Source organism: Podarcis bocagei (genome assembly GCF_964188305.1).
Source record: "Podarcis bocagei genome assembly, chromosome: 5".
NCBI classification, from domain to species: domain Eukaryota; kingdom Metazoa; phylum Chordata; class Lepidosauria; order Squamata; family Lacertidae; genus Podarcis; species Podarcis bocagei.
The window spans coordinates 82,890,748-82,911,499 of record NC_138129.1 but is presented as its reverse complement, the minus strand read 5'-3'; the positions used below and the strand labels follow the sequence as shown (position 1 = coordinate 82,911,499).

The 20,752-nt window shown below is 43.6% G+C and overlaps 1 protein-coding gene across 2 annotated transcripts in view; it reads left to right on the top strand.

Moving 5' to 3' along the window:
• Nucleotides 1-2,575: 2,575 nt before the first annotated feature.
• Nucleotides 2,576-20,752, top strand: part of VAV3 (vav guanine nucleotide exchange factor 3) — a 193,820-nt gene continuing 175,643 nt past the window's right edge. The window contains exon 1 of one of the 2 annotated variants that reach the window (XM_081195080.1): nucleotides 2,576-3,081. In XM_081195080.1, the coding sequence (XP_081051206.1) occupies nucleotides 2,878-3,081 (204 nt within the window). In that variant the 5' untranslated portion in view covers nucleotides 2,576-2,877. The remainder of the gene's footprint in view (nucleotides 3,082-20,752) is intronic. The other variant, XM_081195081.1, reaches the window with a different exon arrangement.

Sequence of the window (20,752 nt, the reverse complement as noted above, 5' to 3'; positions counted from 1 at the left end):
TCTGCAAAAGGTCTGCATCACCTCAATAAAAGCCACCCTAGGTATCACCACCACCCCATGGAATGTTATTTTGAAATAAAATTAACAACAAAAACATGTAACAGCAAAGCAAGATTGTTAAAAGAATAATATCCTTGGAATATTGTGGCTTGTGGAAGAACCATGTTAAAACAGTCTTAGGAGCTTGCTAACCATGTCATCTATAAGTTATATGTATCATCATGGTTAGAATAAATATAAGCACCTCTACGTTATTGGAATGTGATCAGCAGACTGGGGATGTTCTCACTTACAAAATAAACAGAAACCCTGGTGCCTCATGTAGGTTGAAGAAACTGATGTAGCAGGTACTAATTGGTTTAGGGTTTTTTAAAACACAGCTTCATAGGGACAATGTTATCTTTTATCTAGTAAATCTTATCTTCCAGCTTTGACTACAATCCAGGCTACTATATTTTAGGATCCAGATGCCACATACCTGATTTGACATGCCTAGGCTTGTACTGCAGGTATGCTACCCCAAGCACAGTTAGTATTAAAGTCTCACTGAGCATAGCTAAACTTATTTCTGAATAAGTATGCATAGGATGGGACTCTAATTATACCTTAAAATCTGAACCCTTAAGCTATGTATAAATGTTGCAAATACAATAATTAGGTAAGGTGCCCTTGTTCTGTTTTGTTTTAGTAGAAATTTAGTAGTGAAGGCTTTCCTTTACTTAATCTTCATACTGCAAAAACATGCCCTTTTGAAAAATCTGGCATGCAGGACTCCTGCCAGAAAAAAGGCAGGAACTGCACAGATGAGATTTTGAACTATGAACCCTGATACATTCATGATGTTGATTCTGTCGCCTTGGGCTAGTCTATTTCTCTCAGCTTAAGCTACCTAACAGGATTGTTGTTAGGATAAGATGGGGGTGGTGGGGGTGGTGAGAGAACCATACATTCAATGGGGCACGTTGTAACTTTACAGTGGAATTTTCTGAATGTCTACTCAGCAGTAAGCTCCATTGAGTTCAATGGGAGTTACTCCTAGGCATTCTTTGAGCACAATGGATAAAAATGTAATAAAATAAATAAACTACGGGAATTATTAGATAACCACAGAAGCTTCCTACTGCTTGTAAACAAACAATTATTTTTGTCTTGACTGTTTAAAGATTGTTGCCCATAAAAGCAAGTATCAATTTTATGTCAGGAACATGTTATTTACTTTCCCCTATTTTGTGTCTCAGCAGGCAAATCAAAACATCCCTTCAAATCCCCTGCAAAATAAAATGCTATATACTTATTTCAGTCACTCAGATCTTGGGTGCTCACATGTTCATTTTAAGGTTGCCTACTGGATATTTATATTTATATGCAGTTTATTGTAATTATTCCAACTCAATTTTCTTTGTAAGCTGCCCAGAGAATGTATATTATAGGATAGCCTGTAAATAGTATAAACAAACTCCATGATCATTCTTGTGAGAAGTGTGGAAGTGTACAGTAATTATATGAAAAGAAATTTGATGTACATGTGTGAACCACCAGCCCTTCTGGTCATTAGCTTCTAGGCTGCTTTTTAAGCACAGTTGCCTTTCAAAGCAGTTTACAACCATGCACAAGTTTATCTATAAAATCCAATTGTAAATCCAGTTAAAACAATTCAAAAATCCAATTCCACCCTAGAAATATACAAGCCACTAAACTAACAACACAACCCATTTAAAGCTGGAGAACAATATCCAATAGCCTTGGGTAGCCTCCAAGCACCATGATAAAAAAATGGGTTTTTAAGATCAGATTAAAATTAGTGCTTGGAATCAAATGGCATCATTGGGGACTAGCACTGAAAAGGCCCTGTTCAGTTTGCCCAGCAGCCTGTTTTTACAGGTGGGCACCCCCTCCAAAGTTATGGTCAGACTGATATGGGTATAGGCAGTGCTTGCCGACCGGTAACTCTGCAGATGTTTCTGATCACACCTCGCATTATTCTTGCCCATTGGCCGGCTGGCTGTGGGTGAAGGATGTTGTGGTCCATAATATCTGCAGGGTGCCGGGTTGGTGACCTTAGATTGCAGTTTAGTGAAGAGGTGGCGAACCAGTGGCCTGTGTTCCCAAAACTTGGGTTGCCATTTTTTGGGGACTACAACTCCCATCATCCCCAGCTAACATGATCAGTGGTCAGGGATGATGGGAATTGTAGTCCCAAAAAAGCGACCCAAGTTTGGAAAACGCTACTTCAGCTGATGGTGAGCTCCGACTCCCATCAGCCATAGCCAGCACGGCTAATGGCCAAGGATGATGGGAATTGTAGTCCAATAGCGTCACGAGAGCCGCAGCAGCTTCCCCTTTCTTTGTTTGGGGGCTTTAAAGGTCATAACCCGCCCTTTGAAACGCTGCTGGAAACGTCCTGCCAGCCGGTGCAGTACCGGCGCGAGACCCGGCATTTTCTCCCCTCCCTCTTTCCAGCTTTCCCTCCGCCGTTGGCTTTCTGCCCCTCACAACCCACGCTGCGCCTGGCGCGTGAGGCAGAGCGCGCCCGGTCCCCTCAGAGGGCAGCCGGCAACCTGAAAGCGCGCGGGTTGGGTGGGCGCACGCGCGCTGCCTTTTTCCTCTTTTCTCCCTCAGGCGCCGCCGGACTCTGTGTTGCTGCGCTGCGAGGGGGACCCGCACGCGCACCAGCCTCCCCGGCTGCCTTTCCGTGCGCCGCTCCTCTCAGTGCGTGCGAGGCGAGGGGCAGAGCAGGAGAGGCGCTGCGGCAGCAGGAGAGGCGGAGAGGCGAGGAGGGCGCGCGGCTTCGGCTGCCTTTGGAGTTCTCGGCGTCGGGCGAAAGCGGTCTCTTCTCTCTTCCCGGGGCTGAGGCGGCGGCGGCGGCGGCGAGCGCGCATGGAGCCTTGGAAGCAATGCGCCCACTGGCTCATCCAGTGCCGGGTGCTGCCGGTCAACCACCGGGTGACCTGGGACACGGCGCAGGTGTTCGACCTGGCCCAGACCCTCCGCGATGGAGTCTTGCTTTGCCAGCTGCTCAACAACCTGCGCCCTCACGCCATCAATCTCAAGGAGATCAACCTCAGACCTCAGATGTCCCAGGTAAAAAAAAAGAGAGAGAGAGAAGTGTGGGATGTGCAACGCCGGGCTCTTCCGGGTTTCTGCCTGCTTTATTGTGCCTCCGAGTCCCTCTTCCCCTTCCCCACCCTTCCCCATCCCGCGTTATTAATCGCCTGGTTAATGCCTTTGTTCCAATGCAGGGGTCCTTCCAGGGTGTCACTTTTGTTTGTATTTTGCTTTCACTTTGTTAGCCAGCAGCTCTCAGCAGGGGATGTTTGAATTTGGCAGAGTTACAAGATGCTCTTTTGCGGGCTGCAGATATATATATATATATAGAGAGAGAGAGAGAGAGAGAGATACTTTGCCAGATAAGTATTTATGTGTGTGACATGAAGGAACAAAGGTAGAGACCCTGTATAGAGTTTCAGGTAGCATTTTGGAAATAAAAACAACAGTTGTAGTTCCATGAACTGGGGGAGATAAAGGAAGCGATGACAATAACAACAATAATTTAAACCCCAGAACTGAATGCTTTGTGCTGGCCACTGCATATTTTTTGGGGGTACTTTTAAAATTTGAACTCAGTGGGAGATGGGGGAAAAGGATACTGGGCTCCATTAAAATGCTCGACTTAGTATTTTTAATATTACTTTGCCATCTAGTGTGTGTATCTATGTATCTTTTAAATTGTGGCTGTTCTCCTGTTTCTGCCTGGATTCACTTGGGTTAACAGTTGGGGGGGGGAAGAGAAACTAAAGAGGAACTGTGTCATGTAAAATGAAGCATCTAGGAAGTTGACTGCCTCCATTACCGTTATCTGTAATTACAATAGACAGGGGAAAGGATAAAATGACAGCCCCAAAGCAAAAAGAAGCTGCTGTTGTTGCTGCCCTCTGAAGGTTTTGTGGGAGGGTTTAAAAGTATTTATCCACTTGTCCCTTAGTATAATGCACATCACAGGGAAACTCAGAACAATGCCAGAATGCCTTTTATGAAGGATCTGGCCTCCAGAGACAAAAAAAAATACAAAGTGGGAGCCAGAGCTGTAACTCAGAGTTGCACTCTGGCACCTTGAATGATATATATCGTCCTGGGGCTTTTGGATGGGATGAGCTGTAGTTGTGAATGTGGTTTGGAATGGTTTAACCTACAAATATAATGGGCACAATGTCACTGTGGTTTACCCCCATTGATTTCAATGAGAGATTTTAAGGGTGCCTACTCACTATACCTTTAAAGCACTCCTCCCAAAAGGATCGTGGGAACTTTAGTTAAAGGGTGCTGGGAATAGTGAGGGGAAAACTGCAGTTCCCAGGATTCTTTGGGTGGGTGTGCTTTGAATGTTTGGTGGAAACACAGCTAAAAGTGCTTCACTTTGGTTGCGTGGTGCTGTCTGATTTCTGAAGAAAGGGAAGTGATCCTCTCAAAACATTTCTCTGAGTTAAGCTTCTTATATTTGAGTAAGGGAGAGGGAGAGAGAATTTTTAGGTTAGTAGTTTATTATGATATCTTAAAAATGAATAAACTGCAGGGTTGGCAGTGTTTGGCTTGTTTTGCCAACTTCATTACTGTGCCAGCTAAATTTTTTGTCATGTTTGGGAGTAAGCCCAAATTTATATCATAGGTAAATATATAGAGAGAGTTGACTTTAACTGTCATTGAAACCTATGAGACAAGGTGGTGATACAACTGTCTTAAGGCAGTGCTCACTTACTTGGGAGTAAACTCCACTGAACATTATGGGACTTACTACCAAGTAAGCACACAGAGGATTGCACTGTCTGCTCCATTTCTTTCAGTGGTGTGTACACCATGAACCTAAACATGTTTACTCAGGAGTAAGGTTCCTGTATTTAGTGGTATTTACTCTTATGTAAGTGTGCAGTCCTATCTATGACTAGCTTTAGCTGAACTGGCATCTGATCTGCTGTCATCCCAGAACTGTCTATTTCTTGTTTTGTATTTACTCATACCTAAGACTAGGGACGCAGGTGGCGCTGTGGCTGAGCCTAGGGCTTGCCGATCAGAAGGTTGGGAGTTTGAATCCCCGCGACGGGGTGAGCTCCCGTTGCTCGGTCCCAGCTCCTGCCAACCTAGCAGTTCGAAAGCATGTCAAAGTACAAGTACCGGTAGATAAATAGGTACTGCTCCAGCGGGAAGGTAAACGGTGTTTCCGTGCGTTGCTCTGGTTAGCCAGAAGCGGCTTAGTCATGCTGGCCACATGACCTGGAAGCTGTACGCCGGCTCCCTCGGCCAATAAAGCAAGATGAGTGCCGCAACCCCAGAGTCGGTCACGACTGGACCTAATTGTCAGGGGTCCCTTTATCTTTACCTTAACATGGGTAGCCAAATGAAAAAGGAGATGAGGCTCTTTCACCCTCAATAGTTATTTAGAAGAGGGAATTTCAGCAGATGTAGCATAGTTGGTAATGCAAGGCACACCTGCTGGACTTCCCATTTCTAAACAGGTATTAAAGGTGCAAGGGCTCTGTCCTATTTTTCAGTTGGCTACCCTATCCAAGACTATCAATTTATTGCATAGAAGATCATCATCTGAAAACTTGACCTTGTTGACCTTGTTGAAATCTACAGCACAAGATATTCAAGATATTCAAAAGTGCTATATAAATATTAACACTTAATGTTTATATAGCACTTTTGAATATCTTGAGTGGTTTACCCGTTATCATTATCAGAAGTGTCCTATAAAATAGGTCAGTAATTAGTATTATTTTTGGACTCCTATTTCTGAAGTGAGTGGGGGCAGGCTAGGAGAGTGACTTGCTTAAGATCACCAGGTGAGTTTGAATGGGATGTGATTGGAACTCGAGTCCCCCTGCTCAATCTCTTAGCCACTTCATTAGGTCCGCATGTTAATGCCATACATTCGCTGTTCATTGTAGCAGCCTTGCAGTGAAATACCGGGAAACATTTAAGCATGCTTATGCATTGTATTTAATTCAAATATTATGGGCAAACCCTGATCTTATGAATGCTCACAGTAAGTGTGCATGAGATTACAGCCTTGTGTTTTTAAGTGTGTCGTGGATTGCACACCATGTATATTTTTTAAGCCTCTAATTTTCTCATTTGCATGATTTGGCTCGAGTGTCCTGGAAATGCAATGTTAATCTTGGCTATGACCCAGCTCCCTGTGTGTGTGGGAGCTTCCATTTCTTGTCTGAGATAGGAAAATGCTCCATGCACGCGGGCGCGTACACACACACACACACACACACACACACACACACAGGTACTTTCCCCATCGTGCTTTGTATGCATCCTTTCCATAGCAGAGACAGGGAAGTCTCATTAGAGAAAGGCTGCTGGGTGGTGGTCATTGGTTTTTAAATGCCCTTTATCATTTTGAAGATTCAAGTGCCAACAGTTGCCTTTTGTGAGTGGGACTTAACAAAAAACAGTCTCTTTAGGTAAGGCTTCTGAGAAGCAAAATGTGGCATCAGGATGGGTGATTTTGTCTGACATTCTGTAGAAGCTTAACCTCAGCAATATGAGAAAGCTGCAACATAGCATAATTCTCATGCGTGGTAATTTATACATCCATAGATCTCAATGAGTGCTAGTTACTGGATGAACGTATTCAAGATATGCATGTTTATGAACTCCAAAACATGATGTTTAGTTGATTATTATAGAGTGTAAATGACTCCTAGGGTTGCCAGCTCCTGATTTAGTGGTAGGGCCTGTTGTTTTAGCAGCTTCCTGGGCACCTGAGGTAGCCAGTATGGTGCCTTCCAGATTTATTTATTTTATGGACTACAGCTCCCATCAGCACCAGCCAGCATGGCCAGTGGTCAGGGCTGATGGGAGTTGTAGCTCAGTATCATCAGGGTGGCATCACATTGCCTGCCCCTGGGCTACAGCTGCCCCAGTTCACCTATTTAATGAAAATGATTCCTTCTCACTAGGAACTGGGAGCCATCCCCAAGGATAAAAGCGTACCATTTGACAGAGTGGTTTCTTGGAGGTTGCTATTGTGTTGCCTTCTTCTTCGCTCCTACAGATTTTCCTTAATAACACTTTCTGGGATGCATATTTTGAACGCTGGTAATCAGGCATGTAGTAGTAGTAACAATAATCATGTTCACCAGGGGCATCCAGTTATGCATACACACAATAAATACTATTGGTGGCAGTGCTTAATGATGCCATATCTGAATGGAATACTGTCCCCTTTGTATTGCAGATATGCATTTAGCCCAGGTTGAAAAACCTGCCATCTTTTGGGGATAATTGAGAAAGTTATCCCAAAAGTTAGACTACTTAAATCTCAGCACACATGCTTGCATTCATTCCCTTGAGGATTTAAGTAGCCTAACTATATATACAGGGTTATGCTTTTCTTTAAAGTCTACAACAATATATTTCAGAGGTTGAGTCAAGGTTCCCATTTGATGGGGGGGGGAGCATTTACATCAGCAGTATCAGAGAATAAGCATGTCATGTTCACCAAACTTAGCTCGTGCATGACACTTGCAGTATTTGTGGAAACAAGATGCAAACAGTGTCCATTATATGCAACAAAAGTTTGAAAAGCAAAGGAAGCTGTGTCACATGTGGCTTTTGGAAATAAGATGCAGCTTTTCTGTAGCCCTGTGGATAAAATGCCTATCTGGCTGGACTCCTGCATCTTTAATAGTTGTGTAGAAGGAGGGACTTTCAGCAGGCGTGGTTTCTCCAGCTACACCTGCTGAAATTCTCTCTTCTATTAAAGGTGAATGTACCCTGTCCTCTTTTTCACCTGACTACCCTATCTACTGATCAAAATGGTATTTTCAGTGTGGCCTTGGTGCTAAGGAGGTCTGCTCTTGGAACACTGTCTGTGTTGGTTCATTTGAAGACATTCAGCTGTGAAGATGTATCTCAAAAGGAGATACACTTGGTTGAGATAAAGCACTGGGTCACATACAGTTTATTTGGAAGCAAACTCCACTTGTATTCAGCAGGGCTTCTTCATGTTTTAGTAGAGCACTTGGTTGAGATAAAGCACTGGGTCACATACAGTTTATTTGGAAGCAAACTCCACTGTTCTTCATTTCCCTGAGAGTAAACTCTATTCAGCTCTCCAGGATTTATGCCTGAGTAGACATGTCTTGCAGTACACTGTTCATCTAACTTTCCTCTCTAAACAGCAGAATGCCTAAGTTCTTAAAAGGCAAAATACTTTTGCTTGCGTTTGCAAAACTTGTGAAACACACTTCAGGGAGGCTCTTATGCACGTAGAATTCATCTGTGGGATTTGTTCCTTATCCCTGTAGGCAATGAGCTTATCCTCTAATGCTTATGATAGGGTTGCTAATTGCTGCTGTTTTCTTGGACTCCAATTATGGATCCAGTTCCTTGTGATTTTTCTATTACTATGATCCATAACATATTGCATTGTAATCTAAGTCCCATTTCCCATATTTAATACCAATTAAGTGGCTTAAGAACACAGCTTGGAGTTGCTAGGTCTTGTTCATGCTTCCCCCCCTTTCGTTTTTAAAGTGCTGTGCTGAGTTTTCAGTGAACTGTAATACCTGAACTCTTTTAGACAGCCTATTGAAATACTGTGTTCAAGTGCTGTGATTTGCTTGCCTTAGTGGAAAGGTAGAATTTAAAGATCCTGTTTGGATGATGAACTGGAGTGGTTTCCATACAGTAAGTAATGTTCCTGTCTTTTCTTCATCATCTGCTAATTAAAATTAGCTGTCTGGGCTAATAAAATTGATTTTAGCCATCATCAGTAAGACACAGTAGTGATTTGGATAGATTTTGAAAACAAAGCACACACTGGCATATTTTTTGCCCAAAGGATGTTTTCTCATAAGACCTGCAATGATTGTTCTTATTTATGTATTCTTCGGAATTTATAAGATGCTCTGTATTTTAAAAAATACTGAAGCAGTGTATAAAAATAGAATACAGTGGTGTCCCGCAAGACTAACGCCTCGCAAGACGGAAAACCCGCTAGACGAAAGCGTTTTCCGTTTTGGAGGCGCTTCGCAAAACGAATTTCCCTATGGGCTTCCTTCGCAAGACGAAAGCCCATAGGGAAATCTCCGGGACAGCGGGGAAGCGCAGCGCTTCTTCCCCACTGTCCTCGGACCTCCTCCGAAGGCTGGCGGTGGGGCGGAAAGCCCTTCTCCCCGCGCCAGCCTTTGGAAGGCTCCTCCGAAGGCTGGCGGTGGGGAGAAAAGCCCTTCTCCCCGCGCCAGCCCTTCTCCCCGCGCCAGAATGCTGTTCTGAATGTTGGCGGTGGGGAGGAAAAACCCTCCTCCCACCGCAAGCCCCGGGAACAGAGGAGAAGCGCTGCGCCCCTTCCCCTCTGTTCCCGTACCTGTCCTGAAGGCTTGCGGTGGGGAGAAAAGCCCTTCTCCGCACCGCCAGCCTGGCAAGCCGTTTCCACAGGAACGCATTAATTGATTTTCAATGCATTCCTATGGGAAACCGTGCTTCGCAAGACGAAAAACTTGCAAGAAGAAAAAACTTGCGGAACGAATTAATTTCGTCTTGCGAGGCACCACTGTATAAATCATAGTGCAAATAATAAAATAATATTATGACTGTGAAGAATTAAATGAACAAGTTCACGAATACCGAGGGGTGTGTGGGAGAAGGAGAAATATTTCCAACAAGCAGAATGTTGTACATGTACTCAGAAGTACCGTATTTTTTGCACCATTAACACTCACTTTTTTCCTCCTAGAAAGTAAGGGGAAATGTCTGTGCGTGTTTTGGAGGGAATGCCTACGGGTGGCATGCCTACGGATTTTCCTCCTCTAAAAACTATGTGCGTGTTATAGAGCGAAAAATACAGTAAATCTTACCGAGTTCAATATTGCTTGAACATCCTGGAAAGTAAGTTACTTAAGACTGCATGTTTGCAGTCCTGTACATTCACTTGGGAATGAGTCTCATTGAATTGTGGGATTTAATTCTGAGTAGACATGGATAGAATTGAGCTGATAATGTTCTAAATTGGGTTGCTAATATTTGCTATTGCATGTTTCTTGATCAGCCATTCATTTCCAGTGTAAATGGAACAATTTATTTCAGTGAGAGTGGAAGACAGTTAAGTTCCTGTGCATGCATTCTGCATTTCACAGAATTTTTTGCTCCATGTTTCCTCAGGTCAGATTGTGACTTTGCTAAGCACAAAACATTTATTTTGGGCCTCAATGACTTATGTGCAAAGATTATTTTCTGAAAGAAGAACTGCTTGCTCATAGGAACCTCAGACTCAAATAAAGGCATGTTCCAATGTGTCTAAGGTTGATAAGAGATTTATCTGGGTGCAGATAACTTGGGCGCATTTCCAGTGGAGCAATCCTTGGAGAGCTGTTTATTTATTTCCCTAGTATTTTATGGTGTGGTGGCATCTTCTAATTTCGGTCTAGCTTGACAATATTGCTTCTTATACAGACTACATACTGAACTTTTGTATTCATAGCTCTAGCGCTGTAGTGTAGCTGCATTTTGTGTAAATGAGTTGCCCCATTTCCTGCATTGGGCTTAACTCAGATCCTTGCAGAAATCTGAGATATAACATGTAGGGTGAGGATATGCTAAAATCACCACAAGCTTAACAAACAAAAAATGATACATAATAACCTCAATTGCTTGGACTATTATCCACAACTAAAAAGATATATTGTATTGGCAGCAGTGTTATTGTAATGGATCAGGGAGGGAGGTATTTTCTGGGAGACCATTTTTGTAGAAGTGTTCCCGTCCCCTAAAATAATTATTCCATTAGACAGAATGAATTTCTTGCCATACCCATGTCTGCCAGTCCTGTGGTCACCAATGGGCAGTTGTACTTAGACCAGGTAACCAGATGAGTGGTAATTTTGCTTGCTTTTAGACCAAACCATCTGTTATAAAAACATGAATTAAAATAGGTTTATATTGTTTTAGAACTCTTGGGACAGCTGCTTTGTAATCTGGTTTTGAAACACTTTCTTCAAAGAGGTCTGTTAGACCATCAGATTTCTAAACAGGAAGGCTAGGATTGCTGTGCAGCCTGTGTGAAAACGCAGATGTTTGTTTTAAATATATTTAAAAGTAAACTTTGGATTGACTGGGTGGCTTTATTAAATAGTTGTTTAATTTTGAAGAGTGGGGATGGCTTAGTTTAAGGATGTATGCATTATCTGTGAGCCTTGGACCTTGGCTTCCATAGTGCCTCTTGAGGGTTTTGTTTTGTTTTTCCTGGAGGATTAAAGCAAACAGAGGCTTTTAAAAACAAAAATACTGATAGACAAGGAGTTTTGATTTCTGAAATCCCTGTGCATAGAAACAAATTGGGGAAAAAAGTAATGGAGAAAGACCCAGTCTAAACAAACATTTATTTGGGTTCATTTACACATTCAGCAGTAAGTAAATGTTAAACATAGATAAATATTTAGTAAATGTTAAACATAGATAAATGTTAAACATAGATAAATGTTTGACTTTTTATCACCTTCCAAATTGAGATCCCCCTCATTTTGGGGAAGTTGAGGGGAGCAGTGAGGGTGGGGGTGCATACCCTCCAACATTTCTTTGATGAAAATAGGGATGTTAATAATAATAATAATAATAATAATAATAATAATAATAATAATAATTTTATAATTATAATTATAATACAATTTTATTATTTACATCTTGTCCACTTGACTTGGTTGCCCCAACCCCACTGGGCGGCTTCCAACATATATAAAAACATAGTAAACATAGAAAGCTTCTCTATACAGGACTGCCTTCAGATGTCTTCTAAAGGTTGTTTAGTTACTTATCTTTTTGGCTTGGGCGTCGTATAACTCCATACCCTCCAACATTTCTCTGATGAAATTAGGGGTGTCCTAAAGAAATGGGGGACATTCCGGGATCAAATCAGAAACTGGGATGGCTTTTGTAAATCTGGGACTGTTCCTGGAAAATAGTGGCACTTGGAGGGTCTGGGAGTGTGAACCAGTTTTAATTTGGCCCAGCTTTAAGGGGCCAAACATAAAATGGGGGTTGATCCTTTTGGGGGGAAAATTCAGTGTCACCCCATCAGTTCCTTTTATCATTTCCTGTATTGATTGGTGTGGGTGGTCTGTGAACATAGGCCTGGACAATGTGGATGTTAACCCATTAATCTGGGAGATGATGTGCATTGGATTTATGGCCCTATATATGTCTATACAGTGGTACCTTGAGTTACATACGCTTCAGGTTACAGACTCCGCTAACCCAAAAATAGTGCTTCAGGTTAAGAACTTTGCTTCAGGATGAGAACAGAAATTGTGCTCCGGCGGCGCGGCAGCAGCAGGAGGCCCCATTAGCTAAAATGGTGCTTCAGGTTAAGAACAGTTTCAGGTTAAGTACGGACCTCCACAACGAATTAAGTACTTAACCCGAGGTACTACTGTACACATATGCAAACTTTGGCTTACTAGGTGTGGATGCTGGACAAGGAGGCATGATCATTCTTTTCTACCACATGTAGCCTAATGGGGGAGAAATTCAATTCATTTTACCTTTCAAGTCAAATTCAAACTTTCCAAAACAATATAGGAACTGAAACACAGCCATGCTTCTCCAGCCAAACAGTGCTTACAAAAGTGCATATATCTGGTAAAATTGTGCATAAAAATGAATATGAATATATTTGTAAAAATGATGTACAAGAATGCATTGCATTTAGAAAACTTGCAAAAATGTGTACATTAGTCAAAACTGCATACAACTGCATACAAAAAGTGTTTATTGGGAGAAATTAGAGCAAAAGTGCTCAATAATTTTCATGGGGATTTAAAAAAAAATCTGCAAGTTGCATATTTGTGGAGAGCTGAATTTAAGGTAATATCCAATTGCTCTCTTGACATCTTTCAGCATTACAACCCTTTTAAAATGTTAAAGGCTTTCCCCTCTCATACAGCTCATCACGTTTCTGACTCCACAACATTCTGACAGGACTTATATACAATATTTTCACTTCCCCTTCCAACCTTTTGACAAATTTAGCCAATCAGAAGGTGAGTAGACACTTAGTTACTGTAAGTTTGTTTCTCCTTAATTGGCAAGTTCATAGGATAGCCTTCCTGTGCAAACCTTCCAGAACAAAACACCCCCTTGTACTTTAATCTTTCTGTGAACTGCTGACTCCCTATGCAAGAGAACTTTACCACTTGTTCTAGGTGCAAAAGAAAATGCCAGTCTAGGCATGTAGCCCAGTGCTGGCTGATCAGGTGACCAAATATACACCTGAAAGCTTTTGTTTATAATAGGCAGTGTGTTCAAATATGGAAAGTACGTGCAGTTTTTATTCAGTTGTATGATAACTGGTAGATATTTCTCCTTCCAGTGTTGGAGAATTAGTTGCTTTGGTATCTTAAGTACTTGTAGTACTAAATTGTGTTGTCCATCCCATAGCTCCTACAACACTGGAAATCTCCTTGAATCTTTAGCAGGTCTTTAAAGGTAAAGGGTAAAGGGACTGCAGACCATTAGGTGCAGTCGTGGACGACTCTGGGGTTGCGGCGCTCATCTTGCTTTACTGGCCAAGGGAGCCGGCGTACAGCTTCCGGGCCACGTGGCCAGCATGACTAAGCCGCTTCTGGCGAACCAGAGCAGCACATGGAAACGCCGTTTACCTTCCCGCTGGAGCGGTACCTATTTATCTACTTGCACTTTGATGTCCTTTCGAACTGCTAGGTTAGCAGGAGCAGGGACCAAGCAACGGGAGCTCACCCTGTTGTGGGGATTCGAACCGCCGACCTTCTGATCGGCAAGTCCTAGGCTCTTGTGGTTTAACCCACAGCGCCACGCGCGTCCCAACAGGTCTTTAGGAGGCCTCTAATACTAAATAACTTTGGACCAGAATGAGACTGCTACATGACATGGCCAGATGATCTGTAATTGATTTATGTCGTCTGTGCTGCAATGCCAATAGTTTAAAGATGCTCATTTTTTATATATATGTGTATATATATATATATATATATTTGCTTTCGTAGATTTTCACGGGTACAGGAATGTAGGTTTTGGTGTCTTCGGGTGTCTTCCCCAACTCTTACACGGGAAGACACCCCAACTCTTACACGGGAAGACACCCGAAGACACCAAAACCTACATATATATATATATATATATATATATATATATATATATATATATTGGAGATGGGTACAGTAAGATTGAAAGAACAACTTGTGTTGGATCTACTGTAATTTTGAATAAATAAAGAAAGACTAATAGCTGAGGCTAGGGCAATCCTCTGCTGATATTTATGTTTTCAAATTGGATGGGGGACCACATATTGCAATTCCTGCATTGCAGAGGGTTGAACTAGATGACCCTTGGAGTTCCTTACAACTTCAGAATTCTATGATTCTATGTATAGGGTATCCCAGTCCCCTGTTGCATTGCCCCTAACAGCCTATGTATCTAACGTGGTACATTTGGGTATGGTTTTTTGAAATTTAACTGTGTCCTTCGTGGCATGTTTGATAACCACCAGCTCCTCCAAGACCTTCATTCATAAAAAGGGTATTTCAGTTGTAAATGTTGTCAATTGGCAATCTTAGGCAGTTGATGCTTACCTTGCAACCTCTTGAAAGAATCACATCATCCACACTCAGAGTGAAAATTTCATAGTGGGTCCACCTCTTCAGGATAAATGGTTTTCTTGAGAGTTTCAAATTGAGATTGCGACATATGGTGAATTTAGCGTGAGCGCAAATATCACCTCTAAATTGTTGGACTACTATCTATCTACAACAGGCATGTCCAACAGGTTGATCGTGATCTAGTGGTAGATCACCGGCTCCCCCCAAAGAAGCTCAACAACTTTGGCTCCCCTAAAAAAAAAGCTCAACAACTTTGACCTGAACTCCCCAAAAGGGGGTAGATCACTGCCAGTTTTTAACTGTGACTAGATCGCAGTCTTTTGGGAGTTGGCCACCTCTGATCTACAACGTTTCTCTTTTTTTAAAAAAATAATATTTATTACTTTTCCAACAATTTAAACACTACAAAAAAGAAAAGTACAATACAATACAATACAAAAACACTACATAACACTTAACACATTAAACTAACAAAACAAAACAAAAAACACATCAAACAACATCAAACAACATCAAACAACATCAAATCAACATCAAACAATTTCAATATCTTATCTTTCATTCACTTATTTCAACGACCTCCTCACACCTCCCTTTTTGTATTCCACTTCTGTTAATTGTTTCAGCAATTCCTTTCCATCTTCCTCTGTTTTCTATCCTGTAATTATCTTAACACATTCTAACCTTATTTTTTCCTTTAATACTCTATTAATTTTATACCTAGTTCCTTATAACATTTCTACTAAAGCCATATAACTTCATTCCAACATTTTTCTAACATACATTAATTTTACAATATTTCCGTAGATAGTCTTTAAACTTTTTCTAGTCTTACACCGACTCTTCTCCCTGGTCTCGGATTCTGCCAGTCATTTCCGCCAGTTCCATATAGTCCATCAACTTCATCTGCCATTCTTCCCAGGTGGGTAAATCTTGTGTCTTCCAATACTTCGCAATAAGTATTCTTGCTGCTGTTGTTGCATACATAAAAAAGTTCTATCCTTCTTTGGCACCATTTGGCCGACCATGCCCAGGAGAAAGGCCTCTGGTTTCTTCAGAAAGGTATATTTGAATATCTTTTTCATTTCGTTATAAATCATCTCCCAGAATGTCTTAATCCTTGGGCATGTTCACCAAAGGTGAAAGAATGTACCTTCATGCAGAACGTTTCTCTAGTTGCAGCAAAAGATTATGATGCAGTCTTTCTCTCACAATTTTTTCTATTGTATCGGAAATACAATATGGCCTGCAGGTTTTACTGTAAGGGTCCTTCAAGATTTGAATCTGAATCTTGGCATTAGAAAAATAGGCTCCAGAAGTTTTTATTTTTTTGAATATTCACAGTCTTTTTATTAGTCCAAATGATAAAAAAGGCATAAGAATGGGGCAATTTTTGAATTAGAAATTCTTTGATGAAGAGCTGGGGAACATTATAAAGGACAGTAGATACATTTTCTTTGTATAAGTACACAGAGACCTTTTGAATTGTGTAGTTTGCAACTGTGAATAATGGACATCTGCTTTAATAACGCATATAAAACTACTTCTGTAAGTAGCCCCACTGAGACCCAATTATTTTTCTATGCTTTTAGAATAATGTTTGACACCACTAAAGTCAAACTGCTCATAAACCACGTGGGGGAAAGTGATCTGAAAGCTCTTAACCCAGTTTTCTTTCTCTCTCAGCTTATATGTGAAAGAACAGCAAGAGGACTTTTACTATGTTTCTTCAGAGAAACCTTTTCGGCGTTACTAACAATACTTCAATTGCGCCAAGCAGGTAGAGGGCAGAAATTCATCTGATGATGTCCTGAGATGTGCCTTCTATTTTGAGGCTATTCAAGAAGAAAGGGAGCCTGTTGCACTTGATCATAATTTTTATCCTGTTACTTGAAGTATTGTGATGCTGTTTACTAGATTTACAGCTCAGCATGGCAGTATTTAGGAAGTTGTGTGATAAAATTGTAAGCTGCTGTTTGAATCACTGTGGCAGAATCATGAACCTTGGTTTGGACAACATGCTAAGCTAAACTATGGTTTAGCACAGTGTGGCACAGCAGCAGAAAGGACAATCAAAGAGCAAAGTTTCTTCTCCTAGAGCCTGCATGTTCATTCGAAGCTATGGTTTTGCTTAGCATGAGATGCGGACCAGTCCACTGTGTCTCTTTTGAAGGAGAAAGACATTGGAAGCATATGTAAGCAGAATAAATATTTGAAAGGAGCAGCACTAGCGGCAGAATGTGGTATTGGGAGCAAATACACAAATGTGCATGTGTGGAGAAAGCAAAGTGAAGAATGAAGTTTGCCCAAGAAGAGATATGGAAGTGCAAAAACCAAACCTATGAATTTAGGAGGAGGACCCCCCCCTTGCAATTTTGTAGTTGTTTGAACTTCAAGCAAATATGAGTTGAGGTGGTTGGACCTTGGCTATCATATGGCCCCTTGTCATGAGGCCAGGTGTCAGGGAACTGCCATCAGAGCATCAGGTGGTGGAGGGACTCAGGCAGGATGAAAGAGACTCAACTGCTGAAGCAGGGACCAGCAGGGGGAGGAGTGGGTCTCTGAGGGAATGCGAGCAGGAGGGAGGGCTCAGGGAGGCTTCCAGCGAGAACAGTGGGGAGGTATCGGAGTCTCCCATAGGGAGACCCATACCTCGCAGGAAACTGTCACGCCGTGAGTCCAGGAGACGCGTTTCCGTTAAGGAACTTCTTTGCTGGAAACGCTTCCGCAGACAGCCACTGTCGGACTCTACTAGTGACTAGAGCAGACATGTCTGAGGAGCTCCGTCACACACGGAGGTTTGTGGGGGCGCACAAACTCTGAGGGAGCACGTTTTCACGCACAAGCAGCTAATCAAACCCTCACAGCAGTCCGACAGTCTTTGTACGCTGCCTGTGCAAGAGAAGGCATCATGAGCGAACCAACCGGAACCGGAGGAGCAGGGGCTGGAGCTGGTCCAAGCTTGGAAGATAGATACCGAGCGTTGGAGGTTCAACTGGCCCTGCAGACGGCGAGGCTGGAGGAGAGAAGGGCTCAGGATGCAGACAAGAAGGGGAGAGCCACTCAATTCCCCAGAAAGGTACCAGGATTGGTGCAGAAATTTGGGGGGGACCCCAAGGACTACCATGCTTTTAGGACAGAGATGCAATATGCCCTTAATGTGCAGTTCGATGAGTTCCCTGATGAGGAATCGCGAGTTGCTTTTGTAATTGGGCATCTTGAGAAAGGGGCTAGAGACTGGGTGCGACCCCTAATGGCAACGCACAATGACATACTAAAGGACACAATGAAGTTCTTTCGTGCAATGGATATCATGTTTTCCAGCGATATTGAGGAAGGGGTGGTGCGCAGACAGCTAATGGCTTGTAAGCAGGGGAGTCGATCTGTCCGTGAATATTGGACTGAGTTTACCATGCTGATTCACAGACTGAGTTGGGATTTATCGGCGGCACCCGTTCAAATGCTATTTGAAGAAGGTCTTTCTTCGGGGGTGAAAGACGAGCTGGCACGGAGCCCCAGGGCGGAGTCTATGGATCAGCTGACCAAATCTGCGCTGACCATAGGAGCGCGGCAGGAGGCAAGAGCCTTGGAGAGGCGGGAAGGGAGAGGGGAACGTTGGAAGGAGTTCCGCATTCCAGACATTCCTGAGCCAGCTTTCCCGCCGGCAGAGCCGATGGAAATCGGAACAGCGCGCGCGCGCGCATTTTCAAAAACCAGCGAGGGAGCTAAGAAGGAGGGAAAGGGCCCCCGGAAATGCTATCTCTGCCAACAGCCAGGCCACTTTGCCAGAGTCTGCCCCCAGAGGAAGGAAGGGCAAGGGATGGTGGGAGCTGTTGAGGGGGGAGAAGAAGGGGGAGCGGAGCAGGTAAAAGCCAACGCCTGGTTGCCACAATTGGGGCACTGCAGCCAGGCCAAAGAGCAGTGAAAGTGCCCGTGCCAGAAGCTCCTCGACCTGCTCTAGTGATTGAAGTGTCGCTAGAGCTGCAGAATGGGCACCCCCTAAAAATAAAGGCGCTATTGGACTCAGGCAGCTCCTGCAATTTTATGAGCAAGGAGTTTGCTGCTGAACACCAGATACAGACCATCCCTTTAAGCAACCCCCTGCAGGTGACCACGATTGATGGCAGGGAGTTGTTGGGAGGAGGAGTCCGCTTGCAGACTGTCCCAATGATAATGAGGGTGGCAAGGCACACAGAACTGATAGCGTTTAATGTGGCCACCCTGGGAGGCGCTCCCATTATTTTGGGAATGAGCTGGCTAGCTCTACATGATCCGCTGGTTGGCTGGCATCAAAGAGTGGTGTCCTTTGGTTCAGCACATTGCCTAGAACACTGCAAAGGGGAGAAGGGTTCAGTAGGGGCCCAAGCCACCCTAGCAGGGACTGAAGTAATGGGGAAGGTGAAGGTACCACCACAGTATGCAGATCTCAGCGACGTGTTCAGCGAGAAGGAAGCTGACCAACTACCACCTCATAGACCCTTTGATTGTCAGATCAATTTACTCCCTGGAGCACAGCTTCCCGTGGGCAAGTTGTATGCCATGTCAGACAGGGAGATGCAGGAGTTGCGAGGGTTCATTGACAAGAACCTGAAGAGAGGCTTCATCAGAGAGTCCAAAGCAGCAGGGGGGAGCCCAGTGTTCTTTGTGGACAAAAAAAATGCAGACAAGCCGAGACTTGTATGTGATTTTAGGCGGCTGAATGCAGTGACTGAACCGGTGGCGTTCCCTATGCCCAGAATTGATGATATTTTGACCATGGTGAGGAAGGGAAAGATTTTCACAAAGCTGGATCTAAGGGGGGCGTACAACCTGATACGCATAAGGAAAGGGGATGAATGGAAAACCACCATGTTTACCCCTTTGGGGGCGTTTGAATACCTCGTTATGCCATTTGGATTACAAGCAGGCTCCGCGTGTTTTCAATCTTTTATGAACCACGTGCTGGGCCCTTTGCTCTACAAGAATTGCGTTGCCTTTCTAGATGATGTGTTGGTGTATTCTGAGAATGAGGAGCAACATGTGAGAGACGTCAGAGAAGTGTTGAGCAGACTGCAAGCCAACAGGCTGTGGGTCAAACTGGAGAAGTGTCGGTTCCATACCAAGGAGGTGGAATTCCTGGGGTACCGCCTGTCAGACAAGGGATTGGCCATGGATCCCGGCAAGGTACAGGCAGTGCTGGAATGGAAAACACCCAAAACCAAGAAGGATGTGCAGAGGTTCCTAGGGTTTGGAAACTTTTATCGTAAGTTCATCCGCAACTTCGCCCATCTGACGGCGCCCATCACTGACTGTCTCAGCAGTAAGAAGAAGTTTGTATGGACGGCGGAGGCGGGGCGAGCGTTTGAGGAACTGAAAAGGGCCTTCGCCTCTGAAGAACAACTTCTGCATGTGGATTTACGAAAGAAGCTAAGGGTTGAAACAGACGCATCTGACAGAGCCATAGGGGCGGTGCTTCTTCTGCAGCCGGGGAAGGAGGAGTCGGAGTGGCGTCCGTGTGCCTTCTTCTCGCGGAAGCTGAACAAATCCGAGAGGAACTACACGGTGTACGACCGAGAACTGCTTGCTATTCATGAGGCGTTCCGGAGATGGAGGCATCTGCTAGTTGGTGCACAACATAAAGTGCAAGTGTGCACGGACCATAAAAATCTAGAGTACTGGAGAACGGCGCGAGTGCTCAACCAAAGGCAGTTGAGATGGGCCCAAGAGTTCTCCAAATTTAACTTTGAGATTTGTTATGTGCCAGGCCCAGAGAATGTTAGGGCGGACGCTCTCTCACGCAAGCCTGAATATTTGGAGGGGGAGGGAGCACCCGAAGAAACCCATATCATTCCAGAGGACCGCTGGGTGTGTGGGGCGACTTTGGTGGGGCAAAGGGAATTGGTAGAGGGTACGGTGCAGGATGCATACGCCCAGGGGAAACTCAGGGATCTCAGAGGGGAGGAAGACAAACCCGGTGGTTTTGAGGAGAGAAATGGGGCATTGTATTATAAGGGAGCGTTATATATACCTGAAGGGGAATTGAGGGAGAAAGTACTCAAGCAGCTGCACGATAGCCCCACAGCAGGGCACTTTGGGCAACACAAAACCATGTGGCTGGTTACCAGGGAATTTTG